The following is an 18396-nucleotide window of genomic DNA, read 5'->3' as shown; positions in this document are numbered from 1 at the left end:
TTTGCTAATGACAATGGAGTGGTAGAGTAATCCTCTCTGTTAGCAGAGAAAAAACGGTGTGTATTAACAGAACTGACAGTATTAAAGGCCAAACAAATATGGATGTATTTATGGCTTTTTCGTGAATTCCCATAACTGCATTGAGACCAGATAACTGCATTTTCCAGATTAACAGCATTTTGTATTTTCCTTTGCAATTTATTGCCTATATTATGCAGTGTCACTGTCAGAGTAAATGGATGTATTGTAATGACCACGCTATTTATCACATATCGCTGGAAGCTATAACTCAGCAATGAATGTCCAAAGATGATGACAATAATGGCTATAACTATTACTGCAGTTGTACAGCTGATCTTAGCATTCCCTGGGTTAAAGCTGTGCTTCCCAGTCCTGTTTCAACAGAATCAATCCAACTAATGAACAAGCTTTATCTGAGTGTGTGGGTGTGTTAGCACAGAGAGAACACTAGAATATGCAGGGCAGGGCTGCTCCAGGACGAGGTTTTGGAACCACTGGTTTAGAACAAATGGGTACACTTTACTGAGGTGCAGCTTTTGTACAAACGTCACCTTTAATCAGAAATAAATCCATGCAAATATGGATAGACATTTACAAATGCTTATTCCAACTAGTTGCATGACGAAACTTGTTAGAATAAGCTTTATAAATGTCTGTAAAGGCTAAGGTCGGTTGTTACAAGTAGTAAAGTGTTACTGAACAATGGAAAGTTAAACGGATGCCAAAGAACTGAATATATGTGTTGTAGTATTTACAGTTAAATGTCATAAAGACATACGGCCATCTATCCCTCTTCTATTCTCTTCTCCTCTCTTCTCTTCTCTTCTCTTCTTCAAAAAAACATTTAAGCTTGTGATTCTTATTTCACTGCAATGAAGAGGAGATTTCAGAGCTCAGACATTCCCTGCTGAGATGGCTGTTGTTGTATTACTCTCTAAAACCAAGGGAGGGAAGCTTGGCGGTTTAGCTGTTTATGCTTAATATCCGCCTCCTGCTCTGCTCTTGAAGTAAATCAGAATGAAAAAAGGAACAAAGTTCAGAAGCCCACCACAACTTTCCTTCTATTTACTAATCTCTCCTTCATACCATGCCCTTAGAAGTGTCCAGAGTCGTCTAGACGGAATAAAATAGTGTCATAATAACAGAAGGTCATGGATTAAAAATGTCAGGCACTTCTAAGAATTTTGCATGCCTCTGTCAAGTAATTTTTTTTCTACCCGGGCAGGAGTCAGACGGGCGAATGCTCCTGCCAGGGACTGATTGATGCCTCTCATTAGGAACACAGTTTGGAAGGTGTCACCCAAGGCTTAGCCATAGCACACGTAGAGACTACAGTAGGGTAGCCAGATGCTAATATGGAAGGGTGCTAGCAGCTAGCGAAGGTGTTTGTTACAACGTTGATGCAACAAACACGCCAAATACAAATAACAAATACATAGACGTATAGTCTGTGTATACTATTGTTCTCTGTATATTGTGTGTTGTCTGTAAATAATATGTATATTGTTCATACTAGAGAGACATTAACAGCTGGAAACAAATTCCTTGTGTGTGAACATAAAATTGGCATTTGATTCTGATAAATCTGATTCTGATTCTGATGGTTTGTAGGATCTTTGCTTCTAGCTGAAAAAAAAATTGAATTCAAAATTCAATATATTGATCATACCAAGGCATAATGTGAAAAAAGGGCCCTTGTAAAACTGCCATCCCACTTTCAATTGCATTTAGATTATTAATGACACTAGTGCAGCTTAACTTATTATTGATCATTTCTGCCCATCCACATTTGAGATTTAAACTTAAAGTGGCTTAGAGGAAATCAAGTATTTAATTATTAGAAGTGGGCAATGTGCCATAAATACAATAATATTATGATACTTCCAGAAATGTTTATGATACACAATATGCAAGTCTGGTAAGTTTCACTCAGTGCTATTAACCAGGTTTGTTTATGCTCTCTTTTACAATTAACCATGAAGTTGGTTACTGATGATAGCTACAATATATATATATATATATAAGTTGTATTTGAGAGGATTCTTTTTATTATTGAACAACAACTATGTTCTCAATCAACCCAAAAGACTCATAAATATCAAAGCTTAATATTTTTGGAAGTTGGAGTGGTTTTTTTTTAGATTTGGCTATCTTAGGAGGATATCTGTTTGTGCAGGTAACTATTACTGTGCAGAATTATTAGGCAACTTAATAAAAAACAAATATATACCCATCTCACTTGTTTATTTTCACCAGGTAAACCAATATAACACACAATTTTGAAATAAACATTTCTGACATTCAAAAACAAAACCAAAAACAAATCAGTGACCAATATAGCCACCTTTCTTTACAATGACACTCAAAAGCCTTCCATCCATAGATTCTGTCAGTTGCTTGATCTGTTTATAATCAACATTGCGTGCAGCAGACACCACAGCCTCCCAGACACTGTTCAGAGAGGTGTACTGTTTTCCCTCCCTGTAGATCTCACATTTCATGAGGGACCACAGGTTCTCTATGGGGTTCAGATCAGGTGAACAAGGGGGCCATGTCATCATTTTTACCCTTACTGGCCAGCCACGCTGTGGAGTATTTGGATGCATGTGATGGAGCATTGTCCTGCATGAAAATCATGTTTTTCTTGAACGATACCGACTTCTTTCTGTACCACTGCTTGAAGAAGGTGTCTTCCAGAAACTGGCAGTAGGTCTGGGAGTTGAGCTTCTCTCCATCCTCAACCCGAAAAGGTCCCACAAGTTCATCTTTGATGATACCAGCCCATACCAGTACCCCACCTCCACCTTGCTGGCGTCTGAGTCGGAGTGGAGCTCTCTGCCCTTTACTGATCCAGCCTCGGGCCCATCCATCTGGCCCATCAAGAGTCACTCGCATTTCATCAGTCCATAAAACCTTCGGTCTTAAGATATTTCTTGGCCCAGTCTTGACGTTTTATCTTATGTTTCTTGTTCAAAGGTGGTCGTTTTTCAGCCTTCTTTACCTTGGCCATGTCCCTGAGTATCGCACACCTTGTGCTTTTTGATACTCCAGTAACGTTGCAGCTCTGAAATATGGCAAAAGTGGTGGCAAATGGCATCTTGGCAGCTTCACGCTTGATTTTCCTCAATTCATGGGCAGTTATTTTGCGCCTTTTTTCCCAACACATTTCTTGCGACCCTGTTGGCTATTTGCCATGAAACGCTTGATTGTTCTGTGAATACGCTTCAAAAGTTTGGCAATTTCAAGACTGCTGCATCTCTCTGCAAGAGTTTTCAGAGTCCGTCAAATCTCTCTTCTGACCCATTTGGCAAAGGAAAGAAAGTTGCCTAATAATTAAGCACATCTTATATAGGGTGATGTCATTAGACCACACCCCTTCTCATTACAGAGATGCACATCACCTGATTTACTTGATTGGTACTTGGCTTTCAAGCCAATAGAGCTTGGAGTAGGAAAACATGTATAAAAAGGATGATGTCATAAAAATACTCATTTGCCTAATACTTCTGCACACAGTGTGTATATATATATATATATATATATGTGACCTGTTGTGGTAATAACAATAAATGCTGTCATATCATGCAGCTGTACGCCATACAAAATTAATAAGGCTATGCTACAATACTACACTGGCTAACATGCTAGACACCATTTAAAGTGAAATAATAAAATTTGACTACTCTTCATGCCCTTGTGTGAATGCTGAAACTCTCATTGCTAGCTGGATATAATTAAACGTGCCACAGGAGCACACTTAAGACATGGCCTTTCCATTATCTTTCATAGAGCTTTTTAAATCTGTATGAATAGGATTCCATTGGTTTCCAGAGGAGAGAGATAGCAGGTGTCAGGACTTATCTGTAGTGCTTACTCAGGCTGGATGCTAGGGAATGTTATTTTTACCTCCATACCAGCCACTATTTTTCTCTGTCTCTTTTTTTAAACCACCCATTCCCATCACTTCCTCTATAGCAGTGGGAAACGAACCACGCCTAACAGCTGTGACATCTGCTCATCCATAGGAGAGCCTCCCAAACCATGCAATGTGAAGAGTCATATTGATATCAGCCTGGCTGTAGCAATCGGTCGCTATGACAGCCAGGGTGTGGGTTTCTACTCCTCCGGAATTCAGATCTAGCTTTGGGAAGGATTTACTGCGCTACACACATACACACCCATAAACACCCATCTGTTCTGAATGTGAGTGGGGGGGGGGGGGGTGAATCGAGCCCCACCGCAAGCCCCCCTCCCTGCCCAATTCCACTGAAAACATTGTCATTAGCTTCCAACACACAAGCATGTGTATTGATAGTGCTGTTGCTCCCACTTTGGGCCATTATCTTCTGGTTGGGGAGACATAATATCGATCAGAAAGCCTGAACGAAGAGCCGAAAGCTAAGGGAGGTGGTCATTTGACCTGAGCACTTTCATTCAGTGCTGTGGCACAGTGCATTGTCCACCCCACACATTCTTAGTCCAGTGCATAGAACTGTGTTCTCCCCAGCCGTCTGAATTATTTACGTCACAGGCAGAGCTGATAACTGATTTCCATTACTCATAGAAGCCCTTTATCAGCCTTTCCCTTAAAACAGAAACAAACACCCTTGGACTAACGCTCACAGTCTTTCAATGACAGTGTTATATAAATCATTTGACTGAAAAATTGCTGCACTAAATATAGGTGGCGCAATACTGATGTTATGTTTTTAACTGATGTTATAAAAGATTAAAGTTAAGAAAAAAGGTTAAAGAAATTAAAATATTAAATATTGTATATTAAACAAATAAAGCAGCTGAGTGGAAAATCTGAAGTATTGCACTTAGGACAGATTACATATTTCTGGAATTGCTTGATTAATAAATAGATTATATATAACAATAACAAAACAATATTAAATAATAAATAAATAATATATCAAATGTAAAATTAATGTCTATTTCATGCAGACCTTCATGCAGCAAAACACTAGTATTTACACAAATGAGCGTAAATAGATGTGATAACTTACATTAATGCTGCATTAATGTAGCATTAAGAACAATACATTATTGTTCCTAATGTAGAAATTTGATAAATGATTCTTAAGTGGATGTTGGGCAGTGCATTCTAGCTGGGTGTCAGAATATTTTGAAGTATCGCAATAAAAAATGTATTTATATTTTAATATGAAAAAAAAGAATCACTGTGCCACTGAGGCAGGCATGTCAACATACATTTTAGGACTTTCTAACATCAGGTTCAACATCATAGGCTTTAGACTTTAGAAAAAAACAGCTTCAGGTCTCAAGAAAGAAACCGTCATGTCTCAGTTCAGGTCAAAGTCCACATAACATGTATTAATGTATTACACTACAACGATGACTTTTACTGAAGTGAGCTATTATGTTGTTTTATTGAACAATGATTTGGCTTTGAAAATCACTTAGTTTGCATATGTGTCTGTTTCAGTGTTAGGAACCACTGCAGAATTCCCAGACAAAATGCATCGATATTATTATTATGTTTGTAAACACAGGTAAAGCAACCCTCTTAATTCCACGTAAACCTCCCCCCAAACAACCTGCCGTGACCTGTATAAGAAAGTAACCTGAATAAGAAAATCCAGTTACTAAAGCAGGCCAGTTGTCATTGTTCCTGACTTTGTTTTACATTATGTTGAGATTGGATTGAGTCAGATAGGATTTGTTCAGTTTTTACTGAACAGGAGTTGTGTGTGCGGTGAGTCCTGCTCAAACCGAATGTATGTGTTTGTATAAGATAATGTTTTTTGGACTTGAACGTTTGTAGATGACTTAGCTGGCTGGAATGTTATTCTCTCAGCCTTTTCAGCCTGTAAGCCGTGCTGCATCATCAAGCAGCTTGGGACGTGCCAGGGAAAAATGAATGGACCACTGTATGCAGCTATTACTCATGGATGGCTTTAAGATACGGCTAATAGTAAGGCAGTGGGGAGTTCAGTGCCCGCTGGGGCAGGACCTAGTCATGTTTCTCTCAGGTAAAGAACAAGTTGGCCCTCAGCCAAAGTGAACTACGCAAAAACGTAACCTTCGTGTATCTCAGCAAGCTTCCAAAGGGCCGTCCCCAAACACGAGTCGGATAAACATTACGAAAGCACAAATCAAATGGAATCTGGTCCCATGGAGCCTCACAGACAAGCGGCAAAATGTTGGATTGGAGCCAGATGGTGAATTGAGAGATAAAAAGAGCAAACGAAAGTTCCTTCGCTGCAGCCCTGCTGATGTTGTTTCCTGCTGTTTTGATGTTCAGCTTTGGCCTCGGAACGCCTCCTGACACCTCTCCATAAACTGACACCCTGGGAAGGCCTCACGTTCCACAGGAAAAAACATTAATTATGACCTCTGTAATGTGGAGGAAGAACAATAAGGGGTGTGTGTGTGTGTCGCTGTGTCTGTGGTTAGACTGGGTTACTGTCTCGTACTGGAAGTATGGATTGCTCTGAAAATGAAAACATTGGCCTGTCGCGGGGCTCCGAAATGTGCTTGGTGGGGTGAGTTCTAGCTGCTTAACCACTGTTTGATTCTTTCGTTTTTATTTTGATGATCTAGTGCTCTGTCACATGTAACCTGCAACGTTTATGTGGTGCTGGCATTGTTTGTCATCTGTGTTATCTGTTAGCTAAGTGCTTACGGAAGCCGTGCTAACAATAAACACACTTTATATAGGATCAATGGAGTGCTGAAATGTTTAATGACAGTGGGCTAAGGGTTTTCGGTTTCAGTTTTCTACATACACTGTAGGAAAGCTCTTAAATAAATGTGTAAAGTGTAAAATGAAAGAATGTATTTAGACCAGTTATAGAGAGCCTGTACACACAATTTGTCCTCCTATACCTTGTGACTTTTACATGTAGAACATTTTAAAATAGTTTTAGATTTTAGAATTACTAGATGATGGTACTGTTTGGTACAACTGGTACAACTGTTGGTCTTTTTCTGTATAGCAGAGATAATGAAACAGATTAAGTATAACCTGCTTTTGGTCGTCTTTTTGTAGCCCCCCAGCAATAAAATCTACAACCGTCCGATAATGCGTATTTCTTAAGATTTACCCTAAAAACATTTTTGTTCCATGAAAGTAGTTTTTTTTTTATTAAAAGTGTTTTAAGATGAATGATTTATGAGTATAATTCACACCGGTATTCTTTTAATCTCCCCTTGGTAGCTATAATGCAGCCTTATTTTAAAGGACAACTCACAGTGAGAGCTCAGTGAGAGGTAAAATTTTATAATTTTGGCAGCATAATTTTAAACTATAAAATTAAAGAATAAAAGTAAAGAATGAGAGACAGTATCATGTGAGCATCATCATTGCAGTGTCACATCGTAGTGTATGCAATGTCATGTAAGGCAAATTAAATCAGAAACATCATGCTATATTTATTTGACACCTTTACTCCTTTAGTATTGGATACACAGAGGACATGATATCATGACATGTTGTATCATTGACTTCTGGAGAAAAGTCCTGTATTTTTTTATGTAGCAATATATATTATGTAACAACAAAATAACGCAGTCGTAATCATGCAGCCCTGTTCTCCATCTACCTTCAACACAGTTATATTATGTTTTTATGCACATATTCATCAAAATATAATGTAACCTGTAAATAAATATATGGAATATAAATTTATTTAAATTTTGTTGCAATATTGTATAATATTCTAACTGGTTAAGCTAAAGCGCATTTTCTAGCAACAACAAAGACTTTTTTTTAACCGTGTGTGGTTGATCACTATTTGCTATCCTGTGGTGTATTCCAATTTATAAGTTAAAATATAAGTATATGTTTCTAAATATATTTATGTAGTATAAATGTATATGTAGTAATAAATGTACAAAAAATACAGTTGATAGAGTCTCTTTTCACTAAGACCCAGTTCACATGCATCTGAATATATATAAAATGTATGTTCTTCTATTCGTCTACACAAGAACACAAAATTCCTCAAGAAGCAGCGTAATGCCCATAACAGACCTAAATATATAACAAGCTAAGGCACATTTTCTAGCAACAACAAAGATGTTGCCGTGGCGACAAGTGACCTAAAACAATATATTAATGTCTATGGGAGGCCGAAACACAGAGAAAAGGTTTTTGAAAATACACAGATAGGGCCTAATTATGTTTATTTTGGGGCAGTTTTCTTTAAAAAGCTCTTCTTCAACTTAGAATTGTACTGAACATTTAACAAACTAATATTTGATGATCTACTGAGTGAACTTCTGAGAAACAAAAAACAAGATCGCCCACTGTTACACTGGAAGCACTGTGTTTTATGACTGTGATTCTGAGTTACAGCGCATGAGGTGAATCTTTTACTATTGTTTGCACGTAAAGTCCAAAGGGATTGCTGTGTCAGTGGCTGTGGTTGTCTGAATAGGCAGGATGACACCACTCTGATTTGAGGCTAACCTACTCCACCCACACACACACACACACACATTCACGGCTGACTCACCGCTGGGACATTCTGAGTGACACTGAGGACACACGCTACACTCCCTATAGGCTTCATGCGTTCAGTAAACCAAGAAGAAGTCTGTCTTTTTGCAGCCAGCTTGGCAAACAAGGTGACACATTGCTTCGCAAACCTGCTCACACTCTCAAAGTGTTTTCAGTGAACGCCCGAAGCCGTTGGTTCAGCCATGTGATTTAAGGTCTGCTCACAGTTTGTATTGCACAGATCCTGCTTGTAAATAATAATTACTGTTTAAGCCAGTTGAAAGAGTGAGAGTGTCTTCTGCATGTCCTCAAGCTCCATCAGATGCTGCAGTGATGGGGTAACTTTCAGATAGGTCTGCAGTGGAACTTCTCAGACTTGTCATTAACGGGCTTAAGTTTCAACAGCCAAATGCTTAAGAACGTCACAGTAGTGGAGATGTGTACTCCAAGTTTGAGAGGCCTTGAGAAGGACTTGCTAATGGTTTGTATAGTGTAAGTTGTCGATAAACATGGCTGGTACAGTAACTAATGCATTTTTCATGTTTACTTTCAGAGGCAAGTTTACATGCTGTCATACAACTTTCTGAACATTAATCCCTCAGTGCCAAGTCAGAATGATTGGTTTCTCTCTTAAAACAGATTTAGTAATGCAGAGGCTGACAGTTTTGGAAGAAATATTTGGAAGAAGACTACTTGTCTTTTGGGGTCGGCTGTGGGTCTTTCCTGGCAAAGCTGGCGACATATGCTTCAGTCTGAACGGACTTTACTGTGTTTCCCTGGAATTGGAATAGGCATCTAGATGCATGCATTGATAGCTCTTGCTCACTTCCTGTACTTTCTCACTTTCTCAATATGTTATTGCTCTATTTAATTCCCTCAGGTTATTCTGCACTGGCAGATAAATCTGTAATAGGGCCCATTGTATGTGAATTTCATTATTACTGATACCAATACTGATTTATTTGAGGAGCTTTTGATCATTTCTAATATCATTATGTGTTGTTTACTCACAGTTATCAGAATATTATGACCACCCCTGGTTTGCAATAAAATCAGCCCATTATATCAGCTCCGCTGACGATATAGTAGCACTTTGTAGTTCTATAATTGCATACTGTATTCTGCCTGTTTCTCTGTGTACTTTGTTAGCCTTTTTTTTACCCTGAGCAGGTATTATTTTTGTGGTGGGTCATTCTCAGCACGGCAATGACACTGACATGATGGTGGTGTGTTAGTGTGTGTTGTGAACAGACACAGCAGTGCTGCTGGAGGTTTTAAACACATCACTTTCACTGCTGGACTGAGAATAGTCCACCAACCAGGAAAATCCAGTTTGCATCGTCCTGTTGGCAGCATCCTGTGACCACTGGTGAAGGACTAGAGGATGACCAACACAAACTGTGCAGCAACAGATGAGCAGATGACGGATGAGTCTCTGACTTTACCTCTACAAGGTGGACAACTGTAATTTAATGGGTATCATGTCTTCGGTTTCCTCTAGATTCTTTTTAAACAGGTGGTTGACCCTTGCTATATTGATACCACAAAGGGTATGAAAGGATAGCAAAGCGACCTTTGCTGTGATCTGTGAAGACACTCAAACCAATACCGCTCTAAAACAGCTGCACAAACATCAAATAGTACATAGGATCCCAGTATGACAGCATAGTATGAGCTTGTGGAACCAGAGCTACTTGTTGTTTTAAAAATCTCTGAAAATAAAGTATAGTGTACAAAGGGTATATAGTAGTAAACTTATTTGTGTTAAATACCACAGTAAGACTGTGTTATTGAATATCAGCGCATTTCCTGTATGATGTCTGCCAGGGCCTAATACTAGACCCATCATTGAGCTCATTTGTAGCTTTGTGTCCGTGGCTCTGGGTACTATGTCTTACACTTAGATAGTCATTTATTATTAAAGCAAACTTGAATGAGCCACTCTTGAGCCTGTCTGCCTGGGTAGGTATGCCTCAAGTTGACAAGTGTAGAGTTGCTGGAAGATGTAGTATTATTCACTGTCCAGAGGAGTGCTAGTGTGACCTTGGACTGTGGAGGTGTGGTGTGACCTCAGGTTTTGTGCATTCCCAGAGTGCCTTCCTGTCCTGAGAGAGAGTTCATGGCCAAACAAGCTAAACACGGTCGAGCCCAGAGAGCCTGCTGCCATCTAAATAACGCGCTCTTATACTTCAGCTGTAATCCCGTTTTAACCCCCACTTAAAACCACTTTGATGAGGGGAGAATGTTAGCAATGCAAGAGGCTGAAAGTGGAACAAGTGAGAAGCGTGTGAATGCCCCTTTTTGGAAACACTCTCTGTGAGACGAGAGCACAGTTGTACGTATGTACATTTGGCACGTCAGAATGACTTGATGGAATGCCTTCTAGCAAATGGCAGCAGTGGACATTTACCTATCCACACGTCTCTGAAAGTTCAGAATCAGATGTTTTCAATAATATAAAAACAATATTGTAGAAGATGAATGTTTTATTATATATAAATATGTGAAATAATTCTAAAAGAGTAGTCATATTTATCTTTAATGTTATGTATTTTAAAATAATACAGTGCTGTTAACATATAACATATAACACATAACAAGTGAACATATAATGTCAATAAGTACATAAATACAAAATGGAGATGATGATTGTAAAACTTCATATTAATAAATAAATACAGTATATGATTTATTCATGAATATATTCTTGAAATATTGACCAACTACACTGTTAACTAGTGTAGTTCATTTAAACCTACACGAGGTCTAAGTTGTTACTGTATAAAAAATGTGAATCCAAAATGTTTATTTAACTTAAAATATAGTATTAAATAAAGGTTTCTAAACCTTTAGAACCTTTACATTTGTGGAGGTTCTTTCAATGATAAATGAAGATGATAAACTTTAGGATGTATCATCTACAATTTTTTTCTTGAAAGGACCACTCTAAGAAAAATGAAAGAACACTCACTGATGTTATTAAAACCAGTTCATGTGTATTTAATTTAACACAATTTATTTAGCACAGCATGTTGCAATTTAAATGCACAAGCTAATAATAATAAATCCTTTAAAATCTTTTCTACTGCATATGACAACATAGTTGTCATATCAGAATATTACTCAAATTACAACACATTTCACATTTACTTGCAATAACTCTACATTTAAAAATGTGGGATTTACATTGTGCAGCTTGGCAAATGATGAAGGCTATTAATTCCTTCATGCTTTCAATTTTAGTTTCACATTAGCTTGGACTGCAACCATCACTGACAACTGGATTCTTATTGCGGCCATATAATGCATTAATATGTGTATGTTCAATATATATATATATATATATATATATATATATATATATATATATATATATATAGTCATAACTAACACAAATGAAATTGTTAAATAAATGCAAAGAGGCAAATCTGAAAATACTTGTATTAGACAATTAATATATATTAATATAATGAATTCATAAAATATGATTGAACTGTGTAGCAGATTATTAAAATTAAAATACTTTCAAATAAATTTTTTAATATATAAATAAATCTTTTATATAGAACCTGCTTAGAATAATTTCTATGCAGCTATTGTTCTTCACAGATGTTGGTAAGATTGTTAATCTGTCAAAATCTAATTATAAATGATCATTTATATAACTGTAGTATATATACAATAATATACTCATGTATATAATTGATGCCATGGCTTTACATTAGCATAGTGACAGGCATTATAATATCAAACTTTGCTGTATTTATCTGTAGTGTCATTGTTGAATGAATATGACTTATGGATTATATGTTTTTGGCATGGTTATGCACTGAGCTCAGTAAATTGTTACATGAAATTGTTACAGAAAACATTTAGAGAAATGACCACCAGTGTGTATATCTGTTCTAGGATTATAAAACACCCCTATATACAGCAAAGATATGACAAAGATATGTTCTGGTCGGAACAGCTGTAGCCAGTACTCAAAGGAGTATCACTTACGCTACTACAGAAATGGATGCTTGTGAAGTGGAACTCTTGTGTGTCCACTCCTCTTACTGTCCTGCCTTCTGATCATTCTTGTGTTTGGCAGAGTGCTACTTTCAGTTTTACAGATTTTGTTTCCTCCATGTTTTTTACACTGTAAAACAATCTGTGCCTTGAGGCCACACCACAGCAGTCCCAGACAAAGACCCTCTTCATTCCTGTCTTGTCACAGCAGTAATTATTTCAGCCTGCTGTTTGTCTGAGCTTTCCTCTGGTGTGTTTTCCTTACAGAGCCACTACCCGCATGTCCAAGCCGCCGCCAGAGCCGGGGCCTCCCAGCATGGTCAGCGAGTCCTCAACAGCGGTCACCACTACCACTGTGGATACCACCTCAGGACTGAAGGTCAGGGAATTGGCTAATGCAAATTCATCTCAAACTTGTTTTACAGATGGACTGTGTATCGTGTGAACACCACATGCGCAGTGCAGGCCCATAAGTGGTCAGGGCCAAGGCATGTCACACTTAGGTCAGCTTAGGTGTAGGCTTTGAATTTAAGTTCAAGAAACTGGACTGTGATCAAGTCAGAAGACCTTTTTTAGAACCTGATTTGAGAGCTCTCTAATTACAGTAAACACGGCAGACCCATCAACATAGTGTCATCACAGTGGTAAGAACATCCCTTTCTAAATTTGTAGCTTTTAGAACAATTATACAGCTTTTCATGTCAAACAATCCCAAGCATATCTGATTCAGTTGGTGGTCAACTGATTGTCTTGGTCTTTAATAAGTTGTTCTGGCCTGGGTTCACCTGATCTGTTGGAATGGAAACTTGAAGCCACGCTGCCCCTTTTCACATAAGATTGGACACTCCTGTTTGGTCTGTTTGTCATGAAATGCAAGTGAGTTTTAATGCTGAAAAATATAGTTTCAGTCAAAAGTTTAGAATCACTTACTAAATTAACTATTTTTGCTGTTTTATATACAATAAAAGCTAAAACAATTTGGATTTAAATATTACAAACTGTTCCAAAAGGTTTTATTAGATTTTTTCCTTTTTATGTTTTATGTTTTTTTATGTTAAACAGCGCTAGTTTATAAAACATAGGTTTCCATTATTATTTTTAGGACTGGTCACAGAAATTAAGACATTTTGGCCCTGTGTGGGATGATTATTCCAGAATAAAATATTTAGCTTATTTTAATTAGTTAATAAGTTCAATTGGGTGTGCTAGATGAGGAAATATGCAGAGCGTGAGTTTTCCAGGTATATTATTGGAGACACCTGCTATAGTGGATTCAAAAGTGTGGCTCGTCTTCATGTTTATGCAGCTTGTTTTCTAGCAGCAGGAGACTTCTGTGTTAATGACTGTAACCGTAGTACTGAAAGTATTTTCTTTCATTTCCTAAAATGTTGCACCCTTGTCATAACATTTACAGTTTACAAGTCTCAACAACCCTAATAAATTTTTTTGTTACTGTGAAAAGTTACGAACTGTTATGAACTGATACCTGAAAGGCATGAAGTTTAAAGTGAAACATTCTCTTCAGTATTTTAAGCAAGAATAGTGTGTTATATGTGTTATGTACAGTTTAAGAATTTAAGCTTAAACAAGAGTTTAAGAGTGAAAAAAGGAAAGGAGCAGAACGCAACAATTTGTATAAATTATACCAAGGTCTCGGTCTAATCATTGTTATGTAAATTTAAAGTATTTAATCATTCTTAATCTTTGCCCCTACCGTTAGCAGCTTGAAGCTGCCTAGCACTCTGAATATTAGAATAATTGATGGCCACAAAGCAGGAGTGCATCTATTTAATCATCAGAAGAAAGTCATCAGAAGAAAGATCTTTGCTAATCAAGTCTAAAAATGTAGTTGTTTTTACAGCATCCAACATCTAAACAGGTTAGTTTTATTTTACTAAAAACATTCCAAACTGTTTACCTATAGAGTGATAGAGGATACAAGGTATTTACATGCTAGAATTCTTGTCTAATCATGGTTTATGCTGCCAAATTTGAGTTAGCTGGACTCCCTAGAACTTTTTCAGAACCTGGCCATCCAATCTCCACTGGCTAGCTGGCAGTGCCATCAGCAGCATATGTGGGCTTTAATACGTATTTAGGGATGGTGAAGCACCTCGCAATAAATTGTATTGAAAACTGATAGTTTTAAGGCTAACGGGAAAAAGTAAATCGGTTTCAACTGTTTTTGCTCTCTGGCTCTGATGTTGACGAATGGGCCGAGTGGAGCCTGTAATAGGATAGTGATTTTTCCAGCATGAGGAAGCTGGATTAAATCTCTTCTGCCGTCCAGCATGTGTGAGAAGGAGTGCAAACGCTGCATGAGCTACGCTGCAGGGGGCTGCCTTCCTTACTGAATGTCTCCACCACTTAGATCAAATTAAAGCAGCACCTGTGTTGCACTTGAGGGTATGTAACGGAGGGCAACTGTTTCACTCGAGGACTTTTTTATTAAAGGCATAGTTTGGCACATTGGGGGATGACTTGCTTATGTCGCTATGGAGTTTCTGACACTGGAGTTTCTGATCTATATAGTTACATCGAGCATCCTAAAACTTACATTACATACATTGATGCATTTGTATAGAATGTCATACAGTGGTCTCAGACACCCCCAAATATGGGGGGTGGTGCGATACAACTTTTGTGCAATACTGAAACCTTGAGTGTCGTCAGGTACCAGTATTTTATATAAAAAAAATTGGGGGTTCTATATAGTTTTGAAAAGTGTTCTTTTAACAATACTCTGAATGGGCTTTTTTTTAATTAGTTGCATCAGGTGTTTTGGGAGCAGAGCATTTTAGGCTAAATGGTTATCTTAGTTATCATGGTTTCATACAGAAACCATTGTTTTCACTAAGGACCCCTTAAAGAACCCAATTTCCTATTGTACTCTTCACTTAAGATGAGCATCTAAAAACAATGGACCTAGATACAGAGGATGAGAGGGGGTCCAAGAACATCTTACTTGGAAATCAAGCCCCCCCAGATCACTAACTGCTCACAAATATAAATGTATAAAAATGAAATGTATAAATGCATTTCCCTGACTTATAAGGTCAGTGTGTAAGAAAGTTTTGGTAATCACTGTTAGTTGTATTGTAAACTGTTTGTCATTGGGTTCTTCAGATGCCACACATCAGTGCTGCAGGTTGACATTTTCTTCTTTTCTTTGCATGCTCTGATTCATGATCCAGCATTGTCTTCTGATATCAGCCTGATACCAAGACCCAGTATCAGATCTGCACCATCTGTGATAACGAGAACTGTGTTGTTGTTTTTTTAGTACCGTACGCTGAGGCCTATAGGGCTGCCAGACTCTGACCTTAGTGTGGCACTTTGGCCTTCATCCTGGGCCTGCATGTGTAGTGTTCACCTGATACTTAGTCCATCTGGAGGGGTATTTAAGACTGACCCAGTCTACAAGCCTGGTTCCCTGCCAGTCCCGGAGACCCATCTTCCCTCCCTGGCTTCTCTACTAGAGCAGACTTTGGCAGTGGCCTCAGGAGTTGTGATGGCTACCCTCCATATTGCTCCCACTGTGAATTTGTTGTTGACACATCATGTTATTAATGTTCAGGCGTCACTGGTATGGCCACTATTTTCAGCTGAGCCCTCAGAGTCTTCTAGTGAATTGCAGCTCTGCATTATCCTCATGCTTTATCTCACAAGCTTTTACACTGGAAGTGATTTATGATAGGCATGGTTATTCAAATAGCACATCTAAAGTGACATCTGAGCAGAGATATGTGGGTAGAGACACATTTGCGCAGTGTAAGATGAATCATTAAATCAATCAAACAGCTCGATTTCATGCACCTTTCCTGCTAGATACACGCAATGCATTGATTTTAGATGTGTTGGCAGCAGATCACATTTTAGAGGGCTTTGCTCATTGGTTTTTCTTAAAGGGTACCTGAATAATTGTTACAACAGCAATAATTTATTGTTAGGAATTTTCTAATTGCATGTTTTAGAGGATTCATCTAATTTAGCGTTCCTATTGATTTTCTAAATAAAACATGAAGTCACATGCTCTAAAGAGAACAAACCACTGTACATTTATACAAAGTTTCTTTACCTAATTTAACATATTGGAAAATAATAAAATATGAACACTTTGAAAGTTATGGGATGTTCACAAATGTTCAATTCAGCCTATAAACAAAATACAATGTGTTTAAAATGTGTTAATTCCTGTAGAGAATGTATACTTATTTTCATGTAGTAAATTAACAAAACATGTCATTTGACCAGATCTCTTAAATTTTACACGCATATATTTTTTAACATTTTCTTAATTAAAAATATTTTTTTTTCTGTTTTGAAAAAATAAATCCTGATGAAGTTTGTTATACCTTTGTCCAGTATTTCTTAAACCAAAATTAAAATATGGACCATCATGGGGTGTCTTTGAGGTCAAATTACATTTGCAGAGCCACTAGAATTAAACAATGCCAGTAGAAAAAAATAAATAAAGATGAAGCTTTCAAGAACTAAACAGAGTAATGAAAACAAATGTAAAGAATTAATATTTCAGTGTTCTCACAGTTGTTTTTATCAGGTAAACATAATTAGTTGTATAATAATGAAATATAACTGTTTAAAATGTAAATAATTAAAGTGCAGAATTAGTTACAGTGCCCATTTCTACAATCATTTGTAGTAGGTTTATGCCTGTACTATTAATTCATTGACTAATTTTTTTCTTAATTAATAGATTTTTTGTTTTTTTACCAGCCAGCTTTTCAACGTTCACAAAACTGTGGGCATGCCAGAACAAAGGCTCTGTGTAGTGCCTGTAACATGTGTGCAGAACCCATGATTCCTATCTTTTTTTAATATCCCACTTGACCTCAAAATCAGAAGCTTGATTTAAAGGTCAGATTGAGGCCTGACTCCGTCTAATCGTGCAATCATGGCAAACTCATTTATAGTAACAGGCCACATTACATGCAGTCCAACGTTAAGGGGGCCAGAACGATACTAAATTTGAAGACTCAACATTGTGTTCATTTCATTTGGAACGAGGAATGAAGTTTGCTAATGGATAATTCAGTATCATTAAACATTTTGGCTAAAGTAAGCAAGTGGAACAACAGCTGACTGACAGATAAATGACAATTTCCTCTGACTAATAAAATACAACTAGGCCACTGACTGACAAATTTAATGTTAACTTTCAGCTCTATTTACAGTAACAGCCTGAGTCATACCATAACAGTCCCAATAAATGGTTTCATGAACAGTGTCAATGTTCAGTGTTTGCTTGGACTCTGTAGGTTAACACAACGCTCTAACTGTGCTAGCTAACATTTATATAAGTGCATCAAGTCTTAGCTTAGTGAGGTAGCTGTAAAGAAACACAGTGACTGACATTTAGTAAATTCTGTGAAGTGTGACCAAAAACACAAACTGTGACCAAGTGTAGAAACAGCAGTTTGTGCATTGCAGTGAAAGCAAAGATTTTCTGAATTAGTCAGCTGAGCCAGGTCTCTTGCTGAATCAGAGCTCATGCTGGTTTCCCCCTCTGCCCCTCCCCGAAATAGAGATTTCAATTTGTTCTGCTTCTAAGTTTGACTGTCTGTCTGTTCATGCCTACAGGTCAGCTTCAGTGCAGTTTAGTGAGAGTGGCTTTCTATTAATACACAAGAAGTCAATCAAAAAGTCGTTATTGAACATTATAATTCAGGATTAGAACCCTCATTAGACTCATGACAGTCTGACCCCCCTGACCTATGGTAAGAGTTCTAACAGGCAAGACTCACCGAAGACTGTAGTGGCTCATATTACTGCCAAAGCTTTTCCAGGCACTGTTTTTTGATAGCCGTTATTCATATATATGGAAACCAGAGTAAAATTAAAGTATTGTTTTTTATTTTTCTGCAAAAAAAAAA

General features: G+C 37.5%; 1 protein-coding gene across 8 annotated transcripts in view; it reads left to right on the top strand.

Moving 5' to 3' along the window:
* Positions 1-18396, top strand: part of plekha7b (pleckstrin homology domain containing, family A member 7b) — a 134166-nt gene that overhangs the window by 69923 nt on the left and 45847 nt on the right. For all 8 annotated transcript variants that reach the window (XM_072661013.1, XM_072661010.1, XM_072661016.1 and 5 more), the window contains one exon: positions 12770-12881. In XM_072661013.1, the coding sequence (XP_072517114.1) occupies positions 12770-12881 (112 nt within the window). The remainder of the gene's footprint in view (positions 1-12769; positions 12882-18396) is intronic.

This window comes from Salminus brasiliensis, chromosome 17 (assembly GCF_030463535.1).
Source record: "Salminus brasiliensis chromosome 17, fSalBra1.hap2, whole genome shotgun sequence".
NCBI lineage: Eukaryota > Metazoa > Chordata > Actinopteri > Characiformes > Bryconidae > Salminus > Salminus brasiliensis.
This window is presented reverse-complemented; position numbering and strand designations above follow the sequence as displayed.